The 18,246-nt window shown below is 47.0% G+C and overlaps 2 protein-coding genes across 3 annotated transcripts in view; both read left to right on the top strand.

Moving 5' to 3' along the window:
• Window positions 1-256: 256 nt before the first annotated feature.
• LOC307049807 (homeodomain-interacting protein kinase 1-like) lies at window positions 257-3,907 on the top strand (the record flags this gene model as incomplete). Of its 2 annotated transcripts, none has more annotated exons than XM_079699412.1 (2): window positions 257-1,909; window positions 2,012-3,907. In XM_079699412.1, the coding sequence occupies 2 exons, from the start codon at window positions 257-259 to the stop codon at window positions 3,905-3,907; spliced, it is 3,549 nt and encodes a 1,182-aa protein (XP_079555538.1). The 2 variants fall into 2 exon arrangements, with proteins under 2 accessions (XP_079555538.1, XP_079555539.1); XM_079699413.1 differs by having other exon boundaries at window positions 257-2,380; window positions 2,498-3,907.
• A 5,037-nt stretch (window positions 3,908-8,944) lies between these two features.
• The window catches only part of PROM1 (prominin 1), a gene marked incomplete at both ends in the record, with an annotated part of 118,334 nt that continues 109,032 nt past the window's right edge, over window positions 8,945-18,246 (top strand). Inside the window, one exon of the mRNA XM_079711628.1 lies at window positions 8,945-9,167. Within this exon, the coding sequence (XP_079567754.1) occupies window positions 8,945-9,167 (223 nt within the window). The remainder of the gene's footprint in view (window positions 9,168-18,246) is intronic.

Below are 18,246 nucleotides of genomic sequence, written 5' to 3'. Positions count from 1 at the left end.
AGAGACTGAGGCAGGAGCGCGCGGTGCTGAGGCGGCGGCGGCGGCGGCGAGAGGCCAAGCGGCGGAGCTGGAGGGAGGCTGGGGGCGCTCCCTCCGTGAGACGGGCTTGGGTAGGCTCCGGGGGCTGGGGGCCGGGGCCCGGGCCGGCTCGCGCGGGGGATATGATGACCCAGCGGCAGGGCCCCGGATCTCGTCTCCTCCTCCGCCTTCTCACTGCAGCCCCAGCTGGCGGCTGAGAACCAGACACACCGGCGGTATGGCATCACAGCTGGAGGTGTTTTCCCCTCCATCAGTGTCGTCGAGTGCCTTCTGCAGTGCAAAGAAACGGAAAATAGAGGCTTCTGGTTGGGATGTTTCTGGACAGAGCAGCAACGACAAATACTATACCCACAGCAAAACCCTCCCAGCCACGCAAGGGCAAACCAGCTCTTCTCACCAGGTAGCAAATTTCAACATCCCTGCTTACGACCAGGGCCTCCTCCTCCCAGCTCTTGTAGTGGAGCATATTGTTGTAACAGCTGCTGATAGCTCTGCCAGTGCTGCTACATCAACCTTCCAAAGCAGCCAGACCCTGACTCACAGAAGCAACGTTTCTTTGCTTGAGCCATATCAAAAATGTGGATTGAAAAGAAAAAGTGAGGAATTTGACAGCGACGGTAGCGTGCAAATCATAGAAGAACATGCTCCTCTCGTGCTGCAAAACAGGACTGTGGTGGGTGCTTCTGCCACGACCACCACCGTGAGCACGAAGAGTAGCAGTTCCAGTGGAGAAGGGGATTACCAGCTGGTCCAGCATGAGATCCTTTGCTCTATGACAAACAGCTATGAAGTCTTGGAGTTCTTAGGCCGGGGAACATTTGGACAGGTGGCTAAGTGCTGGAAGCGGAGCACCAAGGAAATTGTGGCTATTAAAATCTTGAAGAACCACCCCTCCTATGCCAGGCAAGGACAGATTGAAGTGAGCATCCTTTCCCGCCTAAGCAGTGAAAATGCCGATGAGTATAATTTTGTCCGTTCTTATGAGTGCTTTCAGCATAAGAATCATACCTGCCTTGTGTTCGAGATGCTGGAGCAGAACTTATATGATTTTCTAAAGCAGAACAAGTTTAGCCCACTGCCACTCAAGTACATCAGACCAATGTTGCAGCAGGTGGCCACAGCCCTGATGAAGCTCAAGAGCCTTGGTCTAATTCACACTGACCTTAAGCCTGAAAACATAATGCTGGTCGATCCAGTGCGCCAACCCTACCGAGTGAAGGTCATTGACTTTGGTTCTGCTAGTCACGTTTCCAAAGCTGTGTGCTCAACCTACTTACAGTCACGTTACTACAGAGCCCCTGAAATTATTCTTGGATTACCATTTTGGGAAGCTATTGATATGTGGTCATTGGGCTGTGTGATAGCTGAGCTGTTCCTGGGGTGGCCTCTTTATCCTGGTGCTTCAGAATATGATCAGATTCGTTACATTTCACAAACACAAGGCCTGCCAGCTGAATATCTTCTCAGTGCCGGAACAAAAACAACCAGGTTTTTCAACAGAGATCCTAATTTGGGGTACCCACTGTGGAGGCTTAAGACACCTGAAGAACATGAATTGGAGACTGGGATCAAATCAAAAGAAGCTCGAAAGTACATTTTTAATTGTTTAGATGATATGGCTCAGGTGAACATGTCCACAGACTTAGAGAGAACAGATATGTTGGCAGAGAAGGCGGATCGAAGAGAATACATTGATCTGCTAAAAAAAATGCTAACAATTGATGCGGATAAGAGAATTACTCCTCTGAAAACTCTTAACCATCAGTTTGTGACAATGACTCACTTTCTGGATTTTCCACATAGCAATCATGTTAAGTCTTGTTTTCAGAACATGGAGATCTGCAAACGGAGGGTTCACATGTATGATACAGTGAGTCAGATCAAGAGTCCCTTCACCACGCATGTTGCCCCAAATACAAGCACAAATCTAATCGTGAGCTTCAGCAACCAACTTAATACCGTGCACAATCAGGCCAGTGTTCTAGCTTCCAGTTCTACTGCAGCAGCTGCTACTCTTTCTCTGGCTAATTCAGATGTCTCACTGCTAAACTACCAGTCGGCTTTGTACCCATCATCTGCAGCACCAGTTCCTGGAGTTGCCCAGCAGGGTGTTTCCTTGCAGCCTGGAACCACCCATATTTGCACTCAGACAGATCCATTCCAACAAACATTTACAGTATGTCCACCTGCTTTTCAAACTGGACTACAAGCAACAACAAAGCATTCTGGATTCCCTGTGAGGATGGATAATGCTGTGCCCATTGTACCCCAGGCACCAGCTGCTCAGCCACTACAGATACAGTCGGGAGTTCTTCCACAGGGAAGCTGTACACCACTAATGGTAGCAAGTCTCCACCCTCAAGTAGCCACCATCACACCGCAGTATGCGGTGCCCTTTACTCTGAGCTGCGCAGCAAGCCGGCCGGCGCTGGTTGAACAGACTGCCGCTGTACTGCAGGCTTGGCCTGGAGGAACCCAACAAATTCTCCTGCCTTCAACTTGGCAACAGTTGCCTGGGGTAGCTCTACACAACTCAGTCCAGCCCACTGCAGTGATTCCAGAGGCCATGGGCAGTGGCCAGCGGCTCACAGACTGGAGGAATGCCCACTCTCATGGCAACCAGTACAGCACTATTATGCAGCAGCCATCCTTGCTGACTAACCATGTGACATTGGCCACTGCTCAGCCCCTTAATGTTGGCGTTGCCCATGTTGTCAGACAACAAGAATCCAGTTTCCTCCCTTCAAAGAAGAATAAGCAGTCTGCTCCAGTCTCTTCTAAGTCCTCTCTGGATGTTCTGCCTTCTCAAGTCTATTCTCTGGTTGGGAGTAGCCCCCTCCGTACCACATCTTCTTATAATTCCCTAGTCCCTGTACAAGATCAGCATCAGCCAATCATCATTGCAGATACTCCCAGCCCTCCTGTGAGTGTCATCACTATCCACAGTGACACTGATGAGGAAGAGGACAACAAATATAAGCCCAATAGCTCTGGCCTGAAGGCAAGGTCGAATGTCATCAGTTATGTCACTGTCAATGATTCTCCAGACTCTGATTCTTCCTTGAGCAGCCCATATTCCACTGATACCCTGAGTGCTCTCCGGGGCAATAGTGGACCCCTTCCGGAGGGTCCCGGCAGAGTCGTGGGGGATGGCACTGGCACCCGCACCTTCATTGTACCTCCACTGGAAACTCAGCTTGGTGACTGCACTGTAGCAACCCAGGCCTCAGGTCTCCTGAGCAGTAAGACCAAGCCAGTGGCTTCAGTGAGCGGGCGGTCATCTGGATGCTGTATCGCCCCCACAGGATATCGAGCTCAGCGTGGGGGGACCAGCGCAGCACAGCCACTCAACCTTAGCCAGAACCAGCAGTCATCGTCAGCTCCAGCCTCGCAGGAGAGAAGCAGCAACCCTGCCCCTCGCAGGCAGCAGGCGTTTGTGACCCCACTCTCCCAAGCCCATTACGCCTTCCAGCATGGCAGCCCACTACATTCGACCGGGCACCCACACCTGGCCCCAGCCCCTGCTCACCTGCCAAGCCAGCCTCACCTGTATACGTATGCTGCCCCCACTTCTGCTGCTGCATTGGGCTCCACCAGCTCCATTGCTCATCACTTCTCCCCGCAGGGCTTCTTCTCCCCGCAGGGCTTCTCAAGGCATGCTGCAGCATATACCACCCACCCTAGCACTCTGGTGCACCAGGTCCCTGTCAGTGTTGGGCCCAGTCTCCTCACTTCCGCCAGCGTGGCCCCTGCTCAGTACCAACACCAATTTGCCACCCAGTCTTACATTGGGTCTTCCCGAGGCTCAGCCATTTACACTGGATACCCACTGAGCCCTACCAAGATCAGCCAGTATTCTTACTTGTAGTTGCTGAGTGTGAGGGAGGAGGGGTCAGAGTTCTTAAGGGGCTGTGATGAGCTCCTCCCTCACCCTCTCCTGAAACTCCTTAGCCAGCAACTTGCTCTGCAGGGGCACACTGAAGCAGAAGGCTTTTCTCTGGGGAACCTGTCTCAGTGTTGACTGCATTGTTGTAGTCTCCCAAAGTCTGCCCTATTTTTTAATTCTTTATTTTTGTGACGGCATTTTTGGTATTTGGAAGAGTTCAGATGCCCATCGTCTGCAGTTACCAAGGAAGAGAGATCATTCTGAAGTTAACCTTTGAAAAATATTTTCTCTCTCTGACTTGATTTCTATAAATGCTTTTAAAAAACAAGTGAAGTTCCTCTTTATTTAACTTTATTTTATTGTAATTGCTGGTCAGAGGAAAAATGCTGATAGAAGAAGTTGAAATCTGGTAACAAGAAAAGAAAAATCATTACTTTCTGCTTGTTTAAAAACCAAGACTTAATAGCTCATCTTAAGAGCAGCTTGCACAAGTCTGTATTTTACTATCTCGCATTTCTCCTCAAAATTTTACCCTTGCTAATGGGACATTTAAGCTTACAGTGTTTTAAATTTGTTTTCATGTCATGTTATATTTAGTGGGAAATTGTTATTTTTGCAAAACTGGTTACATACTACTCTCTGTTACTGTTGGGATTCTCTCAGTTGCTCCTGTGTTTATTATTAAAGTAGTGTTAAAAAGGCAGCTCACCATTTGCTGGTAACTTAGTGTGAGAGAATCCATACGTACCGTGAAAGCACCAGGTATTCTTTCTAAATGAAGCCCTGTGCATTCTTTTTCAATTATTTTTAAAAAGTCCTTCTCTCTGATTTAGCTTAAATTTTATTATTGGAAAAGCCATTAAGGTGGTTATTATTGTATGGTGGTCGTTGTTTTATTATATGCAAAATCTCTTTGTATTATGCGATACTGGCATTGATGAGCTTTGCCTAAAGGTTGTTGGCATTGATGAGCTTTGCCTGAATATTAGTATGAATTTTCAATAATACACCTCTTTCTCTCTTTGCCTCAGCTCTCCCTTCATTCTATGTGATTTATTTGGGGAGAAAGCTAAAGCTAAAGGATCTGAAACCAGATAAGAAACGTTGTGTATAGCTTTTATGCTTTAAAGTAGCTTTCTTTGTATGCCATCAGCAAATTGAATGCTCTCTTATTAAGACTTATATAATAAGTGCATGTAGGAATTGCAATTTAAACAAATTCCATCAAAAAGAGAAAGTAGAGAAGAAATGAAGCTGGATGGTCATCGTATTTGCTTTTAAACCAGTGTTCATGGAAATGCCGATCTCTGGACCCCAGGCTCAGAGTCATGTGAGGTATTTGCTTAAAATTCGTGTTCTTGGGTCCCTTTCCCAGTTCGAACTCAGTGTATTTGGATGGAATCCAGGAATCTTCATCCCATAAACCAGAAAATGGTGAATCTACCTTAGTGATTAGTCTAGTGCCTGTTTGAGGGGAGAGGCCCCAAGGGAGCGATTTCCAAAGCCTGCTAAGTTGAGGATTGCAGCTGAAAGTCTGGCCCCCCAGAGTGGTAGACCAGTTGTTCCGCCATGGATGAATCCAGTGAGGAGACAGTCTGCTCCCTGTGTTGGAGGAAACAGCTACAAGCAATCCAACACCTCCCTCCCGTGGGCTGTAGAGTGCTCATAAAGAGGTGCTTGACCAATTCTGAAATAGGTCAACATGACCATTTTGTGTCAGTCTTCTCTCTACCTGCCACAATTTGCTGTCAGCCATCCTTATTGAGTGCCTGCTGTGCGCCAGACTCCAAGGGTACGGAGAAGATGAGGAAGTCAGGGACTCCACCAAGCTGTTGGGCTAGATCAGTTCAATGTGATACAAGAAGGGCGTTTGGGGTGCTTTTGCCTCACGTCTGTTGTTCTGCAGTTGTGTTTGGGAAGATGGAGGTGTCTTTGGAAATTGGCGTGGATTAGCCAGGAGGGAACTCAGGAACAGTGCTGGCTCTCGAACCTTAGTTGTCTAAGAATCTGTCACCAGGGGAGCATGTTAAAAATGCAGATTAATGGGCCCCATCTCCAGAAACGAGGTCCTATAATTTCATTTTAAACACAGACTCCGTTTTACGCTGATGCGGCTGTTGGGTCGGGAGCCGTCTTGGGTTTTCTGCTGGCAGTTTCCTGAGCTGCTGTCAGTGGCTCTCGCTACCTAGTGTGCTTTCCCAAGGAAGGACCCAGACCTTCTTTTTCGGAACAACGATTCAAACTGAGATGAAAACCTCTTCCTTTTTGCCTTGACTTTTTTTTGTTTTGTTTTGTTTTTGCTGTACACGGGCCTCTCACTGTTGTGGCCTCTCCCGCTGTGGAGCACAGGCTCCGGACGCACAGGCCCAGCGGCCATGGCTCACGGGCCCAGCCGCTCCGCAGCATGAGGGATCTTCCCAGACCGGGGCACGAACGCATGTCCCCTGCATCGGCAGGCGGACTCTCAACCACTGCGCCACCAGGGAGGCCCTTGCCTTGACTTTTATCCATTGTCTAGTGTTTCATAAGTAGTGAGATGTTCCTAAAAGTGGTCTAAACTTTAAGAGGGACCTACCCTCTGGAGCAAGATGCAGGTGATGCTCAGGTGCTGCCCTAACTCAGTGGAACACCCCATCTTTGCATTTCCGTTGGGATTTCTTTTCTCCTGCTTCTTCACTGAGGATGTCTGGAAGTCTGTTTATTCATAGCTCTTCCCGGGGGCCTTCTGCCATTTCCCTCCTGCTGTGTTTCTCTCTGTCCCCAGCTGAGGCTTGGTGGCATTACCAGGAAGTCAGCCTTTCTTAGCAGCTGAGCCTCTAATCCATCAGCTGCTGTGCTCCTGCCTGCCCTTTAGCAGACAAGAAGATAAGATGTGAATGTGGTGTGTGCCTGTGTGTGTCAGTGTGTGGAGTGTACGTTCCTGGTGTGTGTTTTGTCTCCGTGAGTTGTGTGTCATTGTGAGTGCATGCATGGTGTGTGTGATGTGTGTGTGCATGCCCACCTGCCTGCCTGAAGCAGCACGGTCCTATCCGACCTGAATAACCACACGCCCCCTCTCCTTTCGCATCTTCCTCCTGCCCTGTGCAGCCCTGCAGGCTTCAGAGAGGGGTCTTGCAAAAGCCGCCTTGCTTTGTTTCCTTCTTCTTATTTGTTCTCTCTGGAAACGATTTGAAGTCTGAGCAGGGTGGTGATTCCTGGTAGAACCAGTGAAAGGCTAGAGCACTTCAGAGCCTGAGGACAGGTTGTTGGCAGCAGCCATGCCTGGCAGGGATTGCCCTTTGGAAACAGTCACCAGGGTCCTGGTGTGTCTGTGTCTGTGGGTGAGATGGACCTGGAAGCTAGGGGTTCCATGAGGTTGGCACTAGGTGTCACTGGGGATCTGAGCAGCCCATGATTTGATAATGGGAGAGTCAAGGGTCATTCCATTGGCAGGCCTGTGCAGAAGTAATAGGAGTGGTTATGAGGCTTAGAAGATGAGGCAGTATCTAAGGGGACCCGGTTTGAATGAATGTCTCATTCAAATAGCTCATTAAATCCTACCTCTTTTGTGGGGCTTTCTTCACCTTGGTGGAATATAGGTAGCGGGTCCTCTAGCCTTTTGTGCAGTGTGTCACTTTCTTGGTAGTCCCTCTCCTTCATCTTGCAGTGTGTGTTTCAGGAGCACCCTGTCTTTATTTTGAAAGTTCCTGAGTGTGAATCTGATGTAGGAAAGAAAATCAGGTTGTTCCTGACCCCAGAAAAGAATGGGCAAGCAGAGTATCCCAGTTGTTTTTGATTCATCTAGCCTGTTGCAGTGGTACAAGCAAAGCAGCTGTTTTGGCTTATTTGGTTTTATATTCAGCAGCTCTTACTGGTAGCCAACTGTATGCCTGCCTTGTGTTCAGTTCTGGGGAGAGAAACTCGAGGAGGACAGGTCCATGCTGCCCTCACTAGTCACTGGGCTGGTAGCCGATTTTAGGTTCCTGATCTTTCTCGCTTTCCCCAGGGGAGGGCGGGAGTCTCCCTCTGCCCTGCCTCTCCTTGCCTGGACCCCGAGTCATCCAGGTGATGACTTGGGACAGGGATTTCCATCAGGGCTACCTGATGAGCCCTGTTAGACAGAAACCAGTGTCACCTGGCCTTAAAGAGTTTGTTCCCTGCCCTTGGGGCCATGCTTGTCTAGTTTGGGCTGGGGGTGAGTGAAGATGGGATGAAATGAGATCAGTGAGCACATTAATAAAATAAAAGGTGGAGTAAGACATATCTCCAGAGATGGGGAGAAAAACCCAAAACTGGAGGAAAAATCAGCATCTCATCTATTGCTGGGAGCCTCTGCTTCTCTGACTGAGAGGGAAGGCTCTGTAGGGAGAGTGTCTTGGAGTTGGGAGAGTCCAAACTTGGGCTTTGAAAGCAAACTACTGGGTTTGAATTCTACCCCACCATGAATCAACCATGGCCTCGGGCAAGTTGCTGAAATTCTGAGTCAGTTTCCTCTTCTGTAAAATGGGATAATGCCTTAACCGAGGTCCTACCTGTAAAGCATGTAGAACATGTCTGGAATGTGGTAAGTGCTTAATGAATATCAGTTTCCAAGACCACACACTGGTTACACTAGCTGGTATTTGTGGGTCTGGCCCCTAGCATGGAACCTTCCAGCTTTCCTGCCCCTGTGCTCTGAAGCAGGCTCTCTGTTTGCTTCCTCCGCAGCGGATTAGGCTGAGGGCTTGCACTAAAGCCTTGCAGCCTCTCCTCCAGGGGAGCTGCTGGTGCAGGCAGGCTGCAGGCATTAGTGACCCCGCCCCTTCTCTCCCTGCCAGGGATGGTGCTTTGATCGACTGACCGTCCCCCCCACAAGCTGAGAAGGTTCTCTGCCACCCTTCACCGCATGCCAACCCAGCCAGAAAACCAAGGATTCCGCAGACTCAGTCCTCGCCACGCCTCTTCTGCACAGAAACACACTCCTGCTTTCCCCAAGGCTTCCAGAACCCCTGAAGCGGGAGGCCCCCAGTTCCACCTCATGTTTGGGGCATCTTGCTAGCTATGGCCCTTCTCCTTGGCTTCCTGCTGCTGCTGGGGCTTTATGGGGACACCATGTCAGAGGGGCCACCGCCATCATCCACATACATTCCTGATGGTTTGGAATTTGAATTTCCTCCAACGAACTATGAGACCAAAGATTCTTATGAAGGTGGACCCACTGGCATCTTCTTTCAAATTGTGCACATCTTTCTCCACATGGTGCAGCCGAATGCTTTCCCTGAGGGTAAGTGCCAATGGCGGGACTAGATGCAATATGTCTCCAAACATACTCACGGGCACACACACAATATTGTTTGTTAATGACAACACGATCAGTGCAGAATATATTACGTATATTAAAGTATGAGAGTCAAAGTGATTGAATTGCACAGAAACAGAAAGTATTTAGCCAGAAGTTAAGAAAAATCAGTTAAATAGGTTGTCAGGAATGTGATGATAAGAAAATGAAATCAAACTGTGTTGCCATGTTGTTTTTCCAATTCTTTATCTTTCTTCCCCTCCTTTTTTGTTTTGTTTTGTCTTGTTTTTTGGTTAGAGTATTGAATCATTCTCAAGTTCATACCACAAGTAAAAGTTAGGGTAAAAATGCAACTTCTCTGTCATCAAAGGAGAAGTTAATAATGACCTCTCATGGCCGTTTAAAGTTACAAATTTAACTCTCCTCCACCCACCTCAAAATGCAGTTTCGACACTGCTTAGGGCAAGGCCAGGGCAGACCATACCTGTTACCTGGGTAACTTGTTTGTTTCAGGTCTAAGAGTTTGAGTGTGAAGCCAGGAGGGAACTTTCATGGCATCGTGCTGTTGTTCCGTGTGCATACTATCTGGCCTTACCACTTTGGCTCATCTGTACTCGGAAGTCTTCGGGGTATGTGTTTTCAGGAGTGGGATTATGAAAATTCAAATGGTCTGTGGGAATTGTCTGCTCTTAGGGTTTGACAGTCTAAATTTTTATTGATGTAATGTTAGATCTAGCTTAAGCTTGTTCTTTAAACTACAAAGATTTAAATATTATCTTTGACTACTAAATATTATAAAATTTGTAGTAATCTTTATCATCTTCCTTAGCTGGCCAGCCATTGTTTATAAGCAGATTATTTGTGTGTGCGTGTGCGTGTGTGTGTGTGTGTGTGAGAGAGAGACAGAGACAGAGAAAGAGAAAGAGAGAGAGAGAGAGAAAATGTATTTAGGGAACTTCAGCACCTGTTTATATTATGGGCAGTTTACAGATTTTCTTAATATATATTTACATAGAGTTTTTTTACATTTATTTGTCTCAGATTAAGCAATTGAAAGAGTCTGAAGTGTAGTTTTCAATTTTTTGTTAATTTAAATTTCGATTCAATGAAGTAAATCACCCTACTGTCACAGAAGAGAGTCCTGAGCAAGTACTGCTTACTATTTATGTCGCTGCTTAAAAGACTAAATTTGTGGCTTCCCTGGTGGCACAGTGGTTGAGAGTCCGCCTGCTGATGCAGGGGACACGGGTTCGTGCCCCGGGCGGAGAAGATCCCACATGCCGTGGAGTGGTTAGGCCTGTGAGCCATGGCCGCTGAGCCTGCGCGTCCGGAGCCTGTGCTCCGTAACGGGAGAGACCACAACAGCGAGAGGCCCGCGTACCGCAAAAAAAAAAAAGACTAAATTTGGAAATCCAAAGGACAGAAGTAGAAAGCAAACTGAGTGTATTTATTCATGTTGAATACAAATTCACTATTCTCAATAAAAATCTTTTTGTTTACTTTTGGACTTGATGTAAATATAATTGAATAAATAAACACCTACTAGTGTTTTTAGTCTTGGCTTCTTTGTTTTTTTATGTAAAAAGCATAGAATTCAGTTGTTTAATACAAATTTACAGTGACTTCTTTAAAAAGATTGTGAAGTCTCCTGTGTCATTCTAAGGCAGATCATGTAATTAATCCTGTAATCTCTTTCCGTATGTCGTTTTATTTTTCTCCCTGTAGATTTCATATGAAGGCTTCCTCACACTTGTTTCACAAGGGAAAACAGTATCTTTATAGGTCTTCATTCAAATGATCAGGTTAAAAGACATCCTGCTTCCAATGCATTCTGGGGTTTTCACCTCCAACATCATGATTAGTCTAGAATTTAAATCCTAATGTAATCTGAGGGTGTTAGCCTTGCTTGTCCCTTGACCTTCATCAAGGGAGAAAGAAATTCCCAGAAACAGACCAGCACTACCCCTTTCAGAAAAAATTGTCGGGTTGCTTAGAGACTATAGTACTGAACTTAGCAGGTGATGTCTTGGTGTGTTGGCTTTCTTTCACCATCCCATTATTCATATTCTTTCACCCAGTTCCTAGGTTTCGTAATAGCCTCAAAGTGCTCGTGAGGTACTTTGCAACATAAAGGACACTATGAGACAATCATGTTTTCTTGTGGGTTTTTTTCCCCTTGGCATGTGACTTTTTTTTTAAATTAAAGTATAGTTGATTTACAATGTCCTGTTGGTTTCAGGTGTACATCACAGTGATTCAGTTATACATATATATATTCTTTTCCCTTATAGGTTATTACAAACTATTGAGTATAATTCCCTGTGCTGTACAGCAGGTCCTTGTTGGTCATCTCTTTCATGCGTAGTCGTGTGCGTCTGTTAATCCCATCCTCCTGATTTATCCCTCCCCTCCCCTTTCCCCTCAGGTAACCATAAGTTTGTTTTCTATGTCTGTGGGTCTATTTCTGTTTTCTAAATAAGTTCATTTGTATCTTTTTTCTGTTTTAGAGCCCACGTATAAGTGATAGCATATGATATTTGTCTTTCTCTGTCTGGCTTACGTCACTTAGTATAATCTTTAGGTCCATCCATGTTGCTACAAGTGGCATTGTTTCATTCTTTTTTATGGCTGAGTAACATTCCATTGTATATATGTACTGCATCTTCTTTATCCATTCATCTGTCGATGGACATTTAGGTTGCTTCCAGGTCTTGGCTTCTGTAAATAGTGCTGCTGTGAACTTTGGTGCCACTGCATTTCATGAGCACCAAAACAGAGGCAGATGTCTTGATAATTGAAGATGCAAGAGAGAGAGAGAGAGAGAAAGAGATGGATTTATATGTATTAGCTTAACTAAATACATCAACCAAAGCAGATGACTTCAGGATGAGTCCTCTGTGGATTAACATCTTCACAGAAGATAATATCCCACAGGTCTGTTCTTTCATGAGAGAGAGAAGTTTTGAGTGCACAGTCTCAGTGCAGAAGCAGAAGAAGGGATGGCCCTGGAACCTGGGCTCCTTCTTTTCATGCTATCATTGGGGAGTTTTCCACATTTACATCCTGTTTCCAACCAAAATGGAATACCCAGTTTTGCATTTGGAACTCTCTAAAGAGAAGCCCATCCTGGTAAATACAGATGGAAAGGTTTTGTTTAGCTGGGGCTTGAGACAAAGGCCTATTCCTGGATAGAAGAAAAGATTAGCTTAGATTAGATGAGGCAGACAGGTGACTATACAGCTCGGCAGAGTGTACTCTAGTACCTGGTGGGTATTCCATAAATCCTGCCCTGATCTGAAGCTGCAAGGGAGATGTGGTGTCCTGGGCTTGTCTCACTAAGAAGACAGTGATGGCTTACATTAGGGGGGAATCGTCTGTCCATTCATTAACCCAGAAAGGGTGTTGAGGGCAGGATGTGTGTGTGTATGTGGCAGGGGTGGGGGGCCATGGGGGAGCTGGGGAAAGAGTATTCCAGGCAGAGGAAACGGCATGGCCATGGAGTGGAAGAGACCGTGGTTCACGGTGGACCCATGAAGTGTGTATTCATGGAGTAAGTCTGCCAGGGTTGGGGAGCGAGAGCTGGAGGACCCTGACTGGCAGGCCAGAGAGTTCTGTAGCGGGAAGGAAGCTAAGGCAGCATGAGCACAGGTTTCATTCACTTGACAAGCATTATTGAAAGCACTGCCTTCTGTGGTGCACCTTGCTGGGTGCTGTGAGCCAGTGTGGTAGTGGACTTGGGTTTTGGGAAAAGAATCTGACAGCAGCTGATAGGATAGGTCACAGGGAGGGTGAGGTTCCTGCAGTGGTCTAGAGGGTGGTAATAATGAACTAATGTGGGATGAGGCAAAAGTAATGGGGGAAACAGAGGCAGGGTCCGTTTTGTGTCCAAAAGACTTGGTTTAAGTCCTAGCTCTTGCCTATTACCTGCACGGTGATCTTGGCCAACTTAATTTTCAGTGCCGCTGCTCTCATAGACGTAATGTGACTCTAATCATAACCCACTCTATAGCTTTTATCTGTGAGGCTTAAATAAGATGATGCATGTAAAGCCGATGTTTAAAACCATGCCTGAAAGGCACAGAGAAAAATCCTCAATAAATGTGGCTGCTCTTAGTATTATTACTCGAGAGGAAGAATTGACCAGATTTGATGCCAAAATTGGTGCCTGAGGGATATAGGAAAGAAAAGGTGTCTCCAGGAGGGATCTTTACAACGTCCTTGCTGCTGCTCCCTCAGCAACACTACATGGGGTTGCCTTGTAAGAAGTGACTGTGTTGCTTTTTTTTTTTTTTTTTGCCGTAGGCGGGCCTCTCACCGTTGCGGCTTCTAACCGTTGCGGCCCCTCCCGTTGCGGCCTCTCACCGTTGAGGCCCCTAACCGTTGCGGCCCCTAACCGTTGCGGCCCCTCCCGTTGCGGCCCCTCCCGTTGCGGCCTCTCACCGTTGCGGCCCCTAACCGTTGCGGCCCCTCCCGTTGCGGCCCCTCCCGTTGCGGCCTCTCACCGTTGCGGCCCCTAACCGTTGCGGCCCCTCCCGTTGCGAAGCACAGGCTCCGCGGCCATGGCCCACGGGCCCAGCTGCTCCGCCGCATGTGGGATCTTCCCGGACCGGGGCACGAACCCATGTCCCCTGCATCGGCAGGCGGACTCTCAACCACCGCGCCACCAGGGAAGCCCCAATTGTGTTGCTTTTGAAGTTACGTGTGTTCTGTCTCCCCAGCAAGCCCCACAGCAGCAGAACTCGCTCTAGAAGCCAGGATTTGGATGCAGTGCTAGTTTACTGAGTAGTCTTTACTCCCACAAAAATATCTGCATCTCGTGGGCTCTTGTTTTTTCTCTGTTCTCTCCTCCTCTCCCCAGTATCTGCTGTAAGGCACACTGTGCAAAGTGTTAGCTCATTTGAATCTCCCAGCAACTTTGAGAGGTAGATGATGGAGGTAGATGGTGGTCTTATTTCGATTTATTACATCCCCCTTTATAGATTGGAAAACTAAGTCAGGACAAGATTACATGCTCAAAACACACAACTAGCCACTAGCAGATTGAGAACCCCCTGTCTCCAGGACTATTTTTCCTATATTCTACAGCTTACTTTGTGGGTAATTGATTTTCTTTTTATTTTATCATACTGCTTTTAAAATGATCGTGAGTTACCATGAAAAATAGTAATTTTTGCACCTTGAAAGCGTGCATTGCAGAAGATTATCTGGTGTGAAGGGTGAGCAGTGCCTTTTCCAATTTTGGGTGTCTGTGATGAATTTGGCATAAATCATGACCCAGGTCCGAGTCTTTTTAATGGAACAAGTGAAAAAAAGGTCTCCTCAGCTTTTATTTTATTTTATTTTTTAATAAATTTATTTATTTTTATTTTTGGCTGCGTTGGGTCTTTGTTGCTGTGTGCGGGCTTTCTCTAGTTGTGGCGAGTGGGGGCTACTGTTCGTTGCGGTGCACGGGCTTCTCACTGCGGTGGCTTCTCTTGTTGCAGAGCACGGGCTCTAGGCACGCAGGCTTCAGTAGTTGTGGCACGTGCTCTAGGCACGCAGGCTTCAGTAGCTGTGGCACGCAGTCTCAGTAGTTGTAGCTCACGGGCTCTAGGGCGCAGGCTCAGTAGTTGTGGCACACGGGCTTAGTTGCTCCGTGGCATGTGGGATCTTCCCGGACCAGGGCTCAAACCTGTGTCCACTGCATTGGCAGGTGGATTCTTAACGACTGTGCCACCAGGGAAGCCCTGCCTTTATTGCTATAGAAAATTTCTAAAATCATTTTCCACTCTGTTTTGGCATATTTTTAAATTACATTTTAGGATGGTTGACCTATTTGTAACAGCATTTTCTGCGAATCTGATTTGATCCCGGGAGTTGGTGGGTCTGGGGGCGGAGCTGGGGAAGTGGTAGAAGTGGGGAAGAAGGAAGAGTTAAGCTTGGTTTCCTCAGACTTTGAGATGCCACCAGGATGTGATATTAACTGAGAGTGCTTCTGTTGCAGGTAACAGAAACCTATTAGCAAAGGCAATCGGAAAAAGGGTTTATCACCAACAAGGTCCTACTGTATATAGCACAGGGAACTATATTCAATATCTTGTAATAAACCATAATAGAAAAGAATATGAAAAAGAATATATGTATATATTCTTTTATATATGTGTGTGTGTGTGTGTGTGTGTGTATGTATAACTGAATCACTTTGCTATACACCAGAAACTAACACAACATTGTAAATCAACAATACTTCAATAAAAAAATTTTTTTAAAAAGGGGTTTATCATGAGGACTCTGGGTTACTTCATGACGCTCAAGGGGGTTGGGGAGGGGATCAAGCCAGCAGGGACTCGACCTGGCGCCCATCTTGGCCCCTCTCTGCCCCGAGGCCTCTTCATTCCTCCTCCTTCCCATCCCCCTTTCTGGGTTCTCCCATCCTGTAATCCTCCTGGTGCAGAACTAGGCTGCCAACATCATAGGTTTCAGGCCAGCTTCTTGGAGAGCGAGTGGCTGGGCATTCTCTCTCTTTTAGTCCCAAGTCTCAGTTCCAGTCCTGCCCAGGGCCAGTCACCAACCACGGGCCCTTCGGGTAACTGTGGCTACAGTCACACCTCGTGCCTGGGCCGGGTGCTGTGAGCCTGGCACTGTGAGGCACTGCTGGCCCTGTGGCATCACAGGCAGGGAGGTGGTTTCCAGAAAAGGGGTTGTTGGACAGATAGCCCAATAGGTGTGTCCGTGCCAATGTCCACCTATAATTAGGATGTTTTATTATATCCAGCACCTGTGTGTTCTTACTTAATCAGACGGAGCCAGCACTGTCTTCTTTACATCACGTGACTCAGGTTGGCAATGGGCCTGGCCATAAATAAGGTCATGGAGGGAAAGGACTAACACTAGTTGATCCTGTCTCCCCAGTGTCACTCACTGGGGCAGTCTACGGCTGTCATCTTTTTGGATCCGAACAATTATAACAGCAAACAGCTAGTATGTGCCTGCTTTCAGGGATTTGAACAACTCAACAACTTTGTGAGCTAGGGGCTATTAATCTCATTTTACAGAAGAGGAAGCTGAGGTTCAGAGAGCTGACTTGACCAGGGTCACAAAACTAGCCAGTGGCAGAGCCAGGGTTTGAATTCAGGCAGGCTGGGTTGATTGTCCAGGCTCATAGTTGCCACTTTTATTTTGCTGATAAGGGAAATGAGACTCAGGGAAGTTAAGGGGGTGTTCCAAGGTCACACACACTGATGCCTAAGGGATCAAGCCAAGGTGTGACCCAGAGCCCTGTGATGCCCACGCCTGGGCTTGTCTCCCCCTGTGCTCCCTGGAAGGGGGCATGTCTGGAGACTGTAACAGGCACTCCTTTAATCCATCTGATGTCTCTTCTGCTTCATAGTACAGCTTCCAGTGCTAAACTGAAAAATGAGTCCTGTTGACTGTATTCCCATAAGCTTGTCCACAAAGTCCTGAAACGTGCCCCTGCCTTCCCGTAAGTGAGCAGTAGAGGTAGGCTGTGCTCTTCTGGAAAATAAATGTGTGCCAGTGCCGTGAAAGACACAAGAAGGAAAGCTTCCTGGTCTCCAGCGATGATGTTCTTTTTGAGGTTTTCAAGTACATGCAGGAAATGACAGATTAAGTATGAATGTAAATAAAGAGAGCCCACCCCAGCAGCTGCTGGATGAAGCCCATGTGGTATTAGACATCGCTGTCTACTGGGTGGAAGAGAAGTTCTAAAATGTACACTTGGAGAAGCAGCTGTCCAGTGTGGTCTGGATGGGGCAATGCTGGGGCAGAAGCATACAGCAGGAGGGACATTACAGGAGGGGTGGCCTGAGGCAGGCTTGCCACGTACCCTCTGCTTGGCTGGGGTCTAGATTCGGAAATGAGCCCAACACTTGAGTGGTGGTGATGAGCCTGCTCTCTGGAACCTCTGCCTGGGTTTGATTCCTGGCTTCTATGTTGACGAGCTTTGTGACCTTGGGCAAGTGACTTAAACTCTCTGTTCCTGAGTTTTCCCTCTGTAAAATGAAGATAATAATAATAGTACTTTGGGGATCATCATAATATTTAAATAATATTTATAAAGCAACGAGGACCTTGTCTGATAAACTAAGTGCTATATAAGTGTTTAAGTAAAATATGAATGTATAAAACCCATATTCATTATAAGCTTTTAAATTAATCTTACATCTTGACGATCACATGGATAGAAGAGCAAGTATTTATTTGACTCCCACTGTAATGGTTTCTTAGGGATGCTGTAACAAATCATCACAAACTGAGTGGCTGAAAACATCAGAAATGTATTCTGTCATAGTTCTGAGAACCAGTAGTCCAAAATCAAGATACTGGCACTCAGGGAGGCTGAAGGCTCTAGAGGAGAATCCTTCCTTGCTTCCTCCAGCTTCTGGTGGCTCCAGGTGTTCCTTGGCTTGTGGCTGCATCATTCCAATCTCTGCCCATCTTCACATCTGCCTTCTGTGTCTCTGGCTCAGATCTCCCTTTGCTTTCTTTTATAAAGGCATCTGTCATTGGATTTAGAGCCCATCCTATATCCAGTAAGATCTTATCTCGAGATCCTTAACTTAATTATATCTTCAAAGACCCTTTTTCCAAATAAGGTCACATTCATAGATTTCCGGGGTCAGGACTTGGACATATCTTTCTGGGGGCAACCATTCAGCCCGTGACACCTATCACACACTTCTTTAGTTCTTCCAGAGAATAGCTCAGAGATATTAAGTGATGTGCCCAAGGTCATATTTCTGAAAAATGATGGAACCAGATTCAGAGCTGACTTGTCTGATTCCAAGTTCTTGAATTTCCATCCTGTAAGTATGTAGTGAGCTAGACCTGTTGCTGTTTGGCAGAGATGGCATCGACTGGGTTCCCCTGCTCTCAAAAGGCTGACCTTGAGCACAGAGACCTCCACCTCCACAGTCAGCTATGATGCAGGAGGGCTGGTCCATGCTGACTGTCCGGCATGAATAGTGTGCTCATGGCTGTCCAGAGGAGGGATTATTCATGATGGGGCAATTGCAGAAGGCTTCCTGGAGGAAGGAACATTTGAGCTGAACTTTACGGGTGTGGA

This window comes from Hyperoodon ampullatus (genome assembly GCF_949752795.1).
Source record: "Hyperoodon ampullatus genome assembly, chromosome: 1".
Classification (NCBI taxonomy): Eukaryota; Metazoa; Chordata; class Mammalia; order Artiodactyla; family Ziphiidae; genus Hyperoodon; species Hyperoodon ampullatus.
Note: the sequence above shows the minus strand (reverse complement) of the source record. Positions and strands in the feature narration are given on the sequence as shown.